At 44.9% G+C, this 13700-nt stretch overlaps 1 protein-coding gene across 1 annotated transcript in view; it reads left to right on the forward strand.

The window, feature by feature from the left end:
• Nucleotides 1–13700, forward strand: part of ADGRG4 (adhesion G protein-coupled receptor G4) — an 84656-nt gene that overhangs the window by 59062 nt on the left and 11894 nt on the right. Inside the window, exons 14-19 of the mRNA XM_034649053.1 lie at nt 757–876; nt 3773–3818; nt 5412–5515; nt 7432–7553; nt 10033–10301; nt 13553–13631. Coding sequence (XP_034504944.1) covers nt 757–876; nt 3773–3818; nt 5412–5515; nt 7432–7553; nt 10033–10301; nt 13553–13631 — 740 coding nt within the window. The remainder of the gene's footprint in view (nt 1–756; nt 877–3772; nt 3819–5411; nt 5516–7431; nt 7554–10032; nt 10302–13552; nt 13632–13700) is intronic.

Genomic DNA, 13700 nt, shown 5'->3' on the forward strand with positions numbered 1-13700 from the left:
GGAGTGCGGGTCCGCGGTCCGCCCGCTCCCCGGTGCAGGTGGCCTGCCAGCCGCCCTGCGCGCGTGCTCCTGAAGCTCGCGTTCTAAGTCTGCTGTCTCGCGGGTGCCGTCCGCGAGTCCGCCTGCTCCCTCGTGCAGGTGGCCCGCCAACCGCCAGCCGTCCCGCGTGCGCTCTCGGAGCTCCCTTCTCAGCCTGCTGTCTCAAGCGTGCGGGTCCGCGGTCTGTCCGCTCCCCCGTGCAGGTGGCTACCGCTTCCCGGCGCCCTGACACGGCGGCTCCCTCCCCCTTCTGTTTAGCTTCCGATATCTGTGCGCGGTTTCACGGCTCCCCGCTTCGTACCTCGATACTCAGCGCTGGAGATGTTCATTTGTAGAGATCCAGATGTATCTTCCTGCGTCTCAGGCTGATTCCGTGGATGTTCCTGCTGGTCTGGTACCTATCCAGCTCAACTCAGGGGACCGGCTGAAAAAGGGGTCCCCTACTCCTCCGCCATCTTAACCTCACTCGCGTGTGTAATTCTTGATCTCAGGGTCATGAGTTCGAGCCTCAAGTTGGGTGTAGCGTTTACTTAAAAAAGAAATGAAATCTTAAAAATAAATGAATAAATACAAATAAAAATTTCTTTTCAGCTTGTGATTTTATTTTCCTTATTTCTGTGCCTCCTGCCATGCATTAGTAATCCTGAACTGATTATAGACATGCAAGAAGTTGGAAATTTAGGAACTGAACACCTCTTCCTTATGTTTCACCCACAGACCGGAAGTGTCACTAAAGCACTAAGCACCTTTGTGGTGAGTGCCAGTGTTTCAGACACAGCCATTGAAAACTTGGCTGAGCCAGTGGTTATCACTCTGCAGCATGTCGAAGGAAACCAGGTACTATACCCATTTTCATCTTAGAATAGCAAGGCCTCCGAACCCCTCCTTGGACTTCCTGTTAAAAATAATGGACTAGTGGGGCGCCCGGGTGGCTCAGTCGGTGAAGCATCTGCCTTCAGCCTGGGTCATGATCCCAGGGTCCTGGGATCGAGCCCCGCATCGGGCTCCCTGCTCAGCAGAGAGCTTGCTTCTCCCTCTCCCTCTGCTGCTCCCCCTGCTTGTTCTTTCTCTCTCCCTCTCTCTCTCTCTGTCGAATAGATAAATAAAATCTTTTAAAAAATGGGCTAGTTAACAGATGTGGTTAAGGTTAAAGGAGATTGTCCCATTTCAGGCAGTGGAGGTGTGCTGTAGTTGAGGCCTTCTAGAAATAATGCCATCGCTTAAAGGGATAAGTAATGGTGGGCTTCTAGCACTGTGACAGATTGGCAGACGACTGACTAGGGCAGGTGGGTCTTTTGGTTGTCCCATTACACCAAATGATATTTAATTCCATTTGTTTTGGAGTGAGGCAAACAATTTAAAATAATTGAACATTTTGATCCTTTTGAATTGCCACGAAGAGTGTTAAAATATGTATTAATTATCACCAACAAATTAAAACCATAGTCATATGGCATAACATACGGTATATATTACTAAATGATCAAATTTAGCTGTAGTATAAGAATGAACTACTATTCCATTCTTTGATGTTAGTGTATGTCCAGTGTGAAGTCTTAATAGCTTCCTTCATTCCCAATCGAAGCGACCATATGGTACAGCATATTTTTCACAGGTCTGAATTCTAGGAGGGAAGAGGGAAGGGTGGGAGAGGGACGTAAGAAAAAACAGATACCAAATGAAACATGCTAGATGGGTGTAAGATCTCTCAATTCCAGCCTGGGCCCGGCTCTCCAAGCATCCCCCAACAACAAATTTCTCATTGCCTCCAGTTCCCTGGAGATCATAGGTGCTGGGGAGGCCCCAGGAATACTCCCTAGGCCTAATGAGCAAGCAGCTCAACTTTGTATCGGTAAGGCTTGATCTCAGCTGTAAGCTCCAAATGCAAAGTTCCGCGAGGAACGCCTACCACACATCAGTCCTGCACTGACCATTCATAACCTCCTCCTGGGCCTTGCACCAGGAGGGTGTGGCAAATTCCTATGTTACCAAATAGTTGTTGCGCTCCTCTTTCCGTGGGGAGTCAGCTTGGCGCTCTCCCTCTGCCCCTCCCCCTGTTCATGCGCTCTCTCAACTAAATAAATAAAATCTTGAAAAAAAAAAAAAACAAACAAAACCCTGAGCATCATCTTTCCTTTCCTGTGAAACAAACAAAAAATTTAAGAATAAACAGGAACAAAGTTAACAATAGAGAATGTCTATTCCAAACAAGATCCTACAGGTACTGCTAATTCTCCCATCGAGGGGCAGGGCTCAAGTCATTATTAGGAGAGAATTTAACTTAAAAGTGTCATCTTAAACTGCAAGGAAGTCCATTAAACATCACAATTAAACATGCCAGAGGAGAGGCCATGTTGTCAGAATGCCCACTTAACCCACCCAAACATCTCAAACCCACCTTTTGCTGACGTTCTATAACCCCATTTTGAAATTTTATTTTTATTTTTTAAGGTTTTATTTATTTATTTGAGAGAGAGAGTGCGGGAGAGAGAGAGTGCACGCGCAAGAGCATGAGCAAGGGGAGGGGCAGAGGCAGAGGGAGAAGCAGACTCCACACTGAGCAGGGAGCCCTATGCGGGGCTCGATCCCAGGACCCTGGGAGCATGACCTGAGCCGAAGGCAGACACTTAACCAACTGAACCACCCAGGTGCCCCTATAACCCCAATTTTTAAAATATATTTTTCTTTTTTTAACCAAGAGAAAGTAGACAGAGGCATGTTGGTCAATGTTAACTGTCCAGACACACATAGAGACACTGTAATCTCTGAGCTCAATATCCAGAGAAAGGAGGAAACTGGAATTCTAGGCACTACTGCACAGGGGTCCTGCATCGTCCAGCTTCCAGCAGAGCTAGGGGAGCAGAAGGGTTTCCTTTTCTCCCACAGAGCACGGTGGTGGTGTTGGTTCCAGAAAGTTTGTGTTGAGACAGGAAGGGATAAAAATGAATTTGAAACAGAAAGGGTAGAGATTCTTTCCCCACTGTATTCTGCTCAAGGCATTTCCCCCCCAAAATAAGTTGAGAACCATGGTATAGAGGGAGAGAAAAGAGACTTGAAAAGACTGGGTGAATGAGCACAAGAGGAGGGAAAGGGAAAAAAAAAAGACTGGAACTTGCTGTCAAGGACTGGAGAAAATTTGAAAAGGAACGTTGGAATCTATCAGCGTTGCATGACTCAGCTTCTCCTTCTTCCTTCTCTCCTCCCTGCCCTCATCCTCTTCTTCACCTCCTTCACCTTCAGCCTCCTCCCCTTCATCAATATCTTCCAGTCCTCCTTCTTCATCCTCATCTTCTTCTTCCCCTCCTTCATCATCCATATCGGGAACCAAGCAGTGCGGTCACGGATTGGGCCAAATATCATCTTTGATGACCTCTCTGGTTCATCTGCACCTGCAGGTCTACAGGTTACAGGAAGGTATGAAGGTTGCTTTTGGACCCTGAGATCATGACGTGAGCCAAAACCAAGAGTCAGACACTTAACCAACAAAGCCACCCAGATGCCCTACCAAATATTTTAAAGGACACATACTAGACCGCCATGCAGTGGCATGCTGTTTTCTCCCTTATAAACAAACTCACAAATGGTCCAAGTGTATGTGCACGTGCGCGTGTGCGTCTGTCTGTCTACTGTTTGTAAAAACTTCGAGAAGAAAACACTTGGGTGTCATCGTCATTGTATGGTAACTATTGCAAGGAAAGGTGTTTACCTCTGATTTTTCTTTTTTTTTCTTTAGAATTATGATCAAGTTCACTGTGCCTTTTGGGACCTCGAGAGTAACAGTAAGTATTTTTCTTGGCAAGCTTTGTCTTCGGCTCTCAATGAGCCCTTGCCCCTGACCGTTTTCCTGGTTGGCATTTAGATGAGAGGAAGCTGTACTGTCTTACCAGACTCTACAGAGAACTCTGACTGACGAAGATACGAATATGAGTTTTACATCTAGTTAGGGCATGGGAGGTTTAAAAAAAAAAAAGCCTTTCTTTTTGGTAAGAGACTTATTTGGGGATCAGAAAAATCATACAACTCGGGAATAAGGGAATTTGGAAGGCCCAGTCCAGAGTAATCTTGAGCTGTTTGAAGCAAGTTGAGAAATGAACACCTGGCTCCTTATCTGCATTTTCCCATGGAGATTTGCAACATCTTCCTGTTTTTCCTCATCTCTTCTAGACTGACTGTGTGACCTTGGGGAGTCCATTTATTCTCTTGGGGACCCAATCTTTTTATCTTTTCATTGAGGGGATAAGACTTCCTGGTCGGTCTCAAGGGCCCTTCCTGCTTGGCTAGGTATGAGTCTTCGGGGACAGTAAGAGAAGGGGTTGGGGACAGGGATTGCGGCTTCCTCTCAGGTTTCCCTTCTCCATTGAAATCTCCAGGGATATTGCCAAATCTCAAAAGTGTTCCCACCCAGAATCCATTTTCCTAGGAATGCCAGGAATGGCTATGTGCCCCTCTGCCTGGGAAAATTTCCCTTTTCAGTATCCTTGAAATTCTGGGAGAAAAAGGAAATTCTCCTCCCATTTGACTCCCCAGGATGTGGGAGTTCCTGGGACTACTACTCCTTCCCTACAGCAGAGACAGCACATCCTTCCCTGGCCCTCTCCAAGTCTCCCAGGAGAAGATTCCTGTAAAGTGATGTGCCTTGTTGCTGACAGCCTCAATAAATTGATCCAGTGTCCAGACTCCTCCCAGGTCACCCTTTGCTCCCACCCTCTGTCCATGGATCCAGAACCTCTGGAATTTATGGAGTTATCCTGGATGGACAAATTTTGACATTTTGATAACCTCCCTGGTCTAGTGTCAACCTACAGGTTACAGGAAGTTATGAAGGTTGGTTTAGGAACCCTGAATAAACTCAGGACTGAGAAACTAGGCAAGAGTCAAGTAAACCAGAGGCTTTCATTGGCCCGAAGGAGTGACAGACAGACCATGGTCTGGCTTGAACTGGTTGTTTCAGATGTTTACTCCAGCGCCACCAAGCAGGCCCAAATGTCAGCCTAGATTCCATAGCTCATGTCCTTCAGAAAGTTCTAGATCTACCTGTTTCCTATTTGTGCTACTTAAGAAAACAGTCCTTACTCTGTCACTCCAGCACGGTGGCAGGACTGTGGTTCATGATTAGAGTCTATCCTAATCTGTAGAAGTTCCTTGCAGGAACAGGAAGTGAGAGCCCAAGAAGGTAGGCCATGCGTGAAGTCCCCCAAAAGTCAATTTTGCCTGTTAGACTGAATTTGATTTCAGTGTTCAGCTATACCTCTATCTTGCTCTCTTAACAAAGAATACTAATTATAACACATGCTTGGAAGGTGCTATAATGAAAAGTTAAACATTTCTGAGAAAAACAAAATTGCTTTGAAATTCCCTTCTGTCTCCTGCAGATGGGCAAGGTGGATGGAATTCATCAGGCTGTAAAGTAAAGGAAACGAACGTAAATCACACGATCTGTCAGTGTGACCACCTCACTCATTTTGGAGTCTTAATGGTGAGTTGTCTCTTAGTCACTCCTTGATAGAGTTGGGACAACTCTTATTGGATTACAGACCAGAAATACACGTGTGAACTGTGATGCAGGAGTGGCGTGCGAGTGGGAAAAAAGCCCCCTCTTTGTTCATCCAAAGTAGAGCAGATTGAAATAAATATTTCTTTTTCTCCTTATAAAAGTAATGCCTGCTCCTCAAAATTCAAACATTACAGAAAAGGTCCCTATAATCCCCCTCCCAAGAGACCACTGCCTTTAACACCTTTATGTAAATTCTTTCACATTCTTTTCCTGTGTGGATATTAATATATGTTTTTGTTTTATGCAAACGGGATCAAATTATTCACGCTGTTTACCACTTGCTTTGCACTCACAATACAATGGGGCACCTTTCAGGCAAATACACATCCATCTGCTTCAATTTTCCAAATACCTTTATAGAATTCTCTCGTGTGGATTTAACACGATGAATTTAACCAATCCCCTACACGCAGGCATTTTAGTTGTTACTGTTTTTCTTCATAATGAACAATGCTGTAATACACATTTTGATTCATTTCTCTTCTAACACTGGTGTAACTGTTTCTGTAGGACAAATTGATGGAAGCAGCATTACTGGGTCAGAGGGTATGGTCATTAAATTTCTTAATTGTCAGATAGCAGTGTAGGAAAGATATATTTTTTAAAATTCTTGCAGTACTTAACCAAACAAGACTCATCCCATCGATTCTCATATTCAGGCTTAGAGTTTCAGAGTTATCGTTAGTTAACTCTTCCATCTCTTTAGTTCCCTGTGGCCCTCACCTAACATGGCCACTTGCTGAGTTTTCCTTCAAAATGGCTCTCAAAGGGGCGCCTGGCTGGCTCAGTCAGAAGAACACCTACCTGACTCTCGATCTCGAGGTCAGGAGTTCGAGCCCCACATTGGGCACAGAGTTTACTTAAAAAAGAAAGAAAGAAAATGGCTCTCAAAGGTGTTCCTTCTTCTTTACCCCTCTCTGAGTCCTTTCTTAGTTCTCTTGAGTTACTTTATGATATATTCTATATATTGTCATTCAGAGAATGTGTTGTGCACGGGTTGTTTCTCCTCCTCATGGTAAGCTGGGCACTGCTGATATTCTGAATCACATAATTCTTTGTCGAGGGGGACTGTTCTGTGTACGGCAGGGTGTTTGACAGCATCCCTGGCCTCTCTGCCCACTAGATGCCTGGAGCCCCTTCCCCAGTCGTGACAACCAAAAATATCTCTAGACATTGCCGATGTCCCGGGGCGGGGGAGGGGAGGGACGATATCGCTTCCAGTTGAGAACAACCAGGGTAGACCAGTGCCTTTTATGATTCATGAATCTGTATAACGATCTGACGAGAGCTCTGGACCTTCTCCCCAGAACAATGCACACATACGGTCCAGTGATTTTGCATGCCATTTCAGGTCTTTTATGGCCCTCAGGTTAGGAAATTTGGGGAGTATGTGATCTCTAAGGTCCATTTTGTCTCTTAATTTTATGAAACTTATTTAAGGTCTAAGGGAAAGGAGAAAAAAAATTTTTTTTGGATGTTCTGTGTAGTGTTTTGGGATGCTTAGTTCAAATAATGATTCACTTTGCATCCCAAATTCACATCTATTAGTTTGGTTATACTTTAAGTGTGGAATATGTTAATGACAATAAAGCCAAGGGCTAAATGTTCTTGCGGTGCTGTTGATGGCTCTCTATGACCCGTACACAGTAAGTTGCACTAGGCATATTCAACAAACAATATACAGTCTTATTGTAAATTCCTCCACATACTCTGATCTTATAAGAGCTACAGCAGAGATGTTATAGCTCCTGAGAACCTCCTGTTAGTGAGCCCTGGAAGCATTTTACCATAAACTTGCTCTGGCAAATGTATAAAGTACAACATATTGCATTTCCTAGGATTTATCCAGGTCTGCGATGGATGCAGTGAATGAACGGATATTAGTGCTGATAACATACATTGGATGTGGAGTCTCTTCCATTTTCCTGGGAGTCGCAATAGTGACATACATAGCTTTTCAGTAAGTTGATGAAGTCTTTCTCTGAGCGGGTTTAATTTGGTTTGATGGATGCTGTTGTCATTGTAGCCACATTAATTTCATAAAACGTTCCTATTCATCACAATAGGAAGAGGTCAAATCCATTAGATTATGAAGTGGACAGATGAAAAAAAAAACAACCAAGGCTCTTCTAAAAAAAGAGAGAGATTGTAATTGGATTTTTAAAAAGCAAGAGGTTTGGGGTAGGGTACGATTTCTCTAATGGGTTACAAAACGCTAACCATAAAAGAAAAAAGTTGATAAATTGGACTTCATTGAAATTAAGAACTTCTTTCACCAAAAGACGCAATCAAGGTAGTGAAAAGGCAAACCAAAAACTGGGAGAAGATAATTGCAATGCATTTATCTGACAAAGGACTTCTACCAGATATATATATAGAGAGAGAGAGAGAGAGAGTATATATACTCTTACAAATGAAAAAGATAGACAATACAATTAAAAGTAGGCAAAGAGCTTGAAAGGGACCTCACAAAAGAGGATATCCATGCCTAACCCTAATCCTTACCCAAATGGCTAATAACCATATGACAACGTTCTCAACGTCATGACTCATCAGAGAAATGCTAATGAAAACCACAGTTAAACTTCTGTGCACCTACCAGAATGGCTAAAATTAAAAGTATCGACAAGAGCAAGTGCCAACAAGGGTGTGGAACAACTGGAACTCTTATACACTGCTGGTGGGAATGTAAAATGACACAGATACTCTAACAAATTCTTTGGCGATACCCACCAAAGATAAATACATATCTAGCTGTTGACCCAGAAACTTCACTATTAGAGAGAAATGAGTGCATGCGTTCACGGAAAGGTGTATACAAGAATATTCATAGCAGCTTCATTCATAGTGGCTCCAAATTGGAAACAACCCCAATGTACATTAGCGGTTGACTAGATGAATAAACCGTGGTACACTCATAAAACGGAATGCCTCGCAGCAGTAAAAAAGAATGGACTACTTCTGTATAACACAGAACATAGTATCTAAATCTCACAGGCATATTGTTGAACAAAAAGGAAGCCAGAAAAAGAGAACAGCATACTGCATGGTTCCATTTATACGAAGTTCTAAGTACAGACCAAACTAAGTCTGTGGGGCCAAAAGCTAGAATATTGGTTACATCTACTGTGTGTGTATTGGGCGGGTGGGGAGGGGAGGTTACTGAATGGGAGAAAGAATGAAGGAGGCTCCTGAGTTTTGAGATTAGTCCCTCTAGAGAAGATATGTGCAAATGACGTTTCTGATAAAAGGTTAGTATCCAAAATATATAAAAAACTGTGTTACCTGGCTGGCTCAGTCAGTAGAGGGTGCAACTCTTCATCTCAGTGTCATGAGTTCGAGCCCCACGTTGGGGGTAGAGATGACTTAAAAAAAATCAATAAACTTTAAAGAAGTGAACAATTAAATAGTTTAAAGAATAAATATTAAAAATGATACAACACCCCCCCCAAATCAGTAATCCAATTAAAAAAAAGGCAAAAGACATAAGCAGACATTTCTCCAAAGAAGACATCCAGATGGCCAACAGACACATGAAAAGATGCTGGACATCACTCATCATCGGGGAACTGCAAATCAAAACTGCAGTGAGATATCACCTCCCACCTGTCAGAAGGGCTAAAATCAACAAGAAACAATAAGTCGATCCAGCCCTGAGTCTACTGAAGGAGTGACGACAGAATGGTGGTATCCAGGAGGCTCCTTCCTTCCTTCTCCCCAAAATACAAAAAGAAAAGGAAAAAGAAAAAAGGGTGCTGCTTAGCTCGGAGAGGCTATTATTATTCCTGGTAGTGAAGGTCACTGTATTTAGGATACTTTGACTCTACCTGGAAAAAGGGTGGGGAGCTCAAAAAATCCAGTACATATAAGGTAAAATGAGCAAGTTAATTTTTTAAGGCTGTTTTTTTTTAAAAGACTTTATTTATTTATTTGTCAGAGAGAGAGAGAGCACAAGCAGGGGGAGCAGCAGGCAGAGGGAGCAGCAGACTCCCCACTGAGCAGGGAGCCCGATGTGGGACTCGATCCCAGGACCCCGGGATCATGACCTGAGCCAAGGGCAGATGCTTCACCAACTGGGCCACCCAGGCGTCCCTGAGCAAGTTAATTTTAATAGGCACTCCTTTTCTATGATTTTTTTTAAAAAGATTTATTTATTTATTTTAGAGAGAGAGAGTGTGTGTGTGAGTGGGGAGAGGGACAGAGAGAGAATCTCACGCAGACTCCCTGCAGAGTGCAGAGCCCGAAGCGAGGCTCCATCTCACGACATGAGATCACGAGCTCAGAAGCAACCCGCACTAGACTGCTAAGCCTTAACTTACAGAGCCAGCCAGGCGCCCCGAGGCATTTCTTTTGTCTTTTCACTTAGGCAGATAAGGTGTGGCAATGCTCGGTTAAAACCAGGAATGTTACCTAACCAAACACTGTGCCTTTTTTTTCAGCAAACTTCGAAAAGATCATCCTTCCAAAATCCTGATCAACCTGTGCACAGCACTGCTAATGCTAAACCTGACGTTTCTGGTCAATGCCTGGTCCTCGGCCTTTCCGGAAGTGGGACTGTGTGTTACAGCTGCAGTGGCCCTTCATTACTTCCTGCTCGTCTCTCTGACTTGGATGGGCCTGGAGGGGGTCCACATGTATTTGTCTCTCGTCAGAGTCTTCAACATATACGTCCCCAATTATATCCTTAAATTTTGTCTCGTTGGCTGGGGTAAGGATATCTGCTTGTCCTTGATGCCTCTGTGTTAAGCCTGTGGGTATTTCTAATTCCTGCTTCATGAGACACATTATTCAGGACCAAATTCTGTTATTGTCATCAGTAAGGAGTTAAGGATTGCCTCCCTGGTGTTTGGGTGAGCTTCTGCCTTTCTCTCCGTAGTGCTCTATAAATTCGACTTTTAACCTCTATGGTGAGGCATTCGTCCACAAGTATTTCTTGAGCACCTGCTTGTGAACTGCACTAAATGCAGGATCTACTGTAATGAACCTGCCAGATTTTATCCTTCCTGCTACAGAAGTTACAAGCCCAGCACATACTTAGTGGTATGAACAGCCAGCACTTACATGTAAGTAAAGGCTGCTGGGTCAGACACGTCCTGATTCCCACCACGCCTCATGGCAGTCATCCCACCACGCCTCACTGCTCCCGGACAGAAGAAGCCAGGAATGGAACCCAGCACGAAGCTTTCCTAATTTAAATGTTATTTCATTGGTTTGCTGTCCCGTATTTCTGACGTGGTCAGCCCAGCTTCTCCCCCGTCCCTTTGCCTGTTCAAAACAGATCTTGAGTTCAGAGAATGTGTTGGAGACCCAGGAGACGTGTATGAAGTGGGACCATAGGATCCATGTGAGGACAGATTTGATCTTCCGCTGCCTCTGTAAAAACAATAGCTTCCCAATTAGCTACTCATCCTTTTAATGAGTTCATTAACATAGCACATGCTTTCACTGGATACACAGCGCTATTATCCATGCTAATGTGGGGAGCAGAGACAGCAAATACTAAGCAGAGCATAGTCTAAAATTGTTTTCGTCCACTTCGCAATCCATCAGAAGCACGGAGCCCAAAGCAGTCAGTACACTCCCGGGCCTGGTGGCCCTCATCTCAAGTCAACCGGGACATTGAAAACCGTTGTGGAAGAGGCTTCATGAATAATCCCCAACGCAGATAACCCACATGTGTCTAACTGTGAAGGGTCTGGAAATAACACTCTCGGTCCCCGCTTTCCTTCCTCTTTGTCATCTCTCATCCGCAGCTTCCTTCTCAGACCCGTCCTCCTTCACTCGCTCCTTAGGGGCGATGTTGCCCAGGGCTCACCTCTGCTCTCTTGGGTCTCTTCTCATTCCACACACACTTGCCAGGGTGCAAGGAGCAGCCGCAAAAGGCTGAGACCGGGTACTTGGAGGCCGGATAAACTTAAGGAGCATCAAGGACATACCTGAGCCAAGGCCAAGGCCTGACTGGCTCAACGGTGCAGATGCAACAAGCTGCTTTCAGATGGGGCTGATTGCTTCCAGAGCCAGCGAGAACCGAAGAGTTAGTGGAGGGTGCCAGTTCCCAAGTCCTTGTGCCACATACCATCGAAGAACATCAAAACAAAAGGGGACAGATGGCTGCCACACGAGTTGAGGGATTCCTTGTCACCAAAGAGCCGGTTCTAAGCCGGAGCTGTGCACTCTTACACCCTGCAGCTCTGTGCCGAGGGGGCAGGGTGCAAAGCCCCACACACACCCCCCCCGAACCTGGGAGGGACGGGGAACCTGCCTCTGACAGCCTCCTGGAGGAGATGGAGGGGCGAGTAGGGGCCAGCCTCGGAGCACCTTGTCACAGCCCGCGGGCGCCCGAGGCACTCTGCCCAAGCTCGCATCAGCTGCTGGGCCAGCCTTTGCCTGCCCTGCCTCTGTGGATCCCTGCAAGGTCGCCAGGCACCCACTGCAGAGCTGTCCTGCTATGGGGACACTCGGAGCATTTCAATATTAAACAAATGCAGTCAACGGCAAGGAAAACAAACATTAGCATCTGTTTATGTTTGAAGTTCTGGCTTCCTAACACCGAAACAACCTGTTGAAAAGGTTTTACTCCTGTTTTTAAATCCCTTTCCTAGGCGGTAGATTGGTCCACATTCTTTTTTTTAATAACCAGTAGGGATGTTTTTGTTTATTAACCAATAATTTATTAATTTGTTAATTACCGAAGGGTGAACACAGCTTGGGGACCGCCTCACAACTTCCACTGTAAATGCGAGACCTCCCTCCATCCCTCTTTTCTGGCCTCCAACTGATTAAAAAAACTTTTTTCATTGAAGTCTAGTTGACACGCAATGTTACCTGAGTTCCAGTGTACAACACAGTGACTGGACAAGTCTATACGTTCTGCTGTGCTCCCCGCACGTGTAGCTGCCATCTGTCCCCGCGCAGCGCTGTTACAATACCATTCTTGACATTCCCTATGCTGTGCCTTTCATCCCGGTGGCTTGTTCATTTCATAACCAGAAGCCTGCGTCTCCCACTGCCCTTCACCCGTGTTGCCCATCCCTCATCCCCCTCCCCCCTCCCCCCTTTAGTTTGTTCTTTGTATTTATGGGTCTGTCCCCCCTTTTTTTCCAACAGTTATTTTTATAAATATCTACATCATGCTAGGCACTGTGCTAAGAGTGTGATATACCGATCAAATGTTCTGCGAGAAACAGGACCGCGGAGGATTTTTAAGATGCTTGGCACTCTGGGATTTAGGACAGCCTTGCAAAGCATCTTACGAAACCCTGAAAATGTGTGCAGGTGTACCTCTCTTCTTTTAGGAGAAATACATTGTTAGAAATAAAGAAATCATTTAAGTTTTGCAAATGTACATGAAATTGAATTTTTAAAATCCTGTGTCTACACTCCCATCATGTTTGATCAGTTTGACTGAACTGATTGCTTTATTATAGTCTAGCTGAATTGACTGGTCGTTAACTGGTCGATCTAGTCCAAGTGTCAAACTAGTAGCGAGTGTGGAAACGGTCCCCTTGTCCAAAAGCACTGAAGGCTGCAGCTTGATTGCCTCTGCCTTTCCTCCAAGGGGACCTAGACAAAAAAATCCTGGGAACTAAGGGGCTCTATTGAAAAGGAGGAAAAAATTGGCAGCCCGTCACCTGGGAAGTAATGCTTGATGTGAACCTGTATTCCCATGAACTAGATACTTCTATTGCCAAGTTGATGTTTTGGCACTTGAGCTATTTTTAATAACCAGTGGGCGTTGTATTGGAGCCTTTGGCATGCTGTTTAGTTTAGCAGATTGGAGCACTCCTAGAAATGTTTAACTTGGAAAAATTCACAAACATTTTGCAAACAATGGTATTTTGATGGCTGCACATCTGTGGCTCATTTAAACAGTGTCATGGTGTATCGGGGCACACAGTCAATGAGCAGGACTTCTCCCACTTCCTAATGAGGTGTCTTTGGCTTGCTTCCCCCCTCTAGGAATTCCAGGGATCATGGTGGCCATCACACTCAGTGTGAAAAAAGATCTGTATGGAATTCTGAGCTCAACGACTCCATTGTAAGTACCAGCATCTCTTCTTCTCAGGTGGTGATGCTCTCGACCATCAGGGGCTGGGGGCTGGGGGCT

The sequence above is a fragment of the Ailuropoda melanoleuca genome, chromosome X, assembly GCF_002007445.2.
Source record: "Ailuropoda melanoleuca isolate Jingjing chromosome X, ASM200744v2, whole genome shotgun sequence".
Classification (NCBI taxonomy): Eukaryota; Metazoa; Chordata; class Mammalia; order Carnivora; family Ursidae; genus Ailuropoda; species Ailuropoda melanoleuca.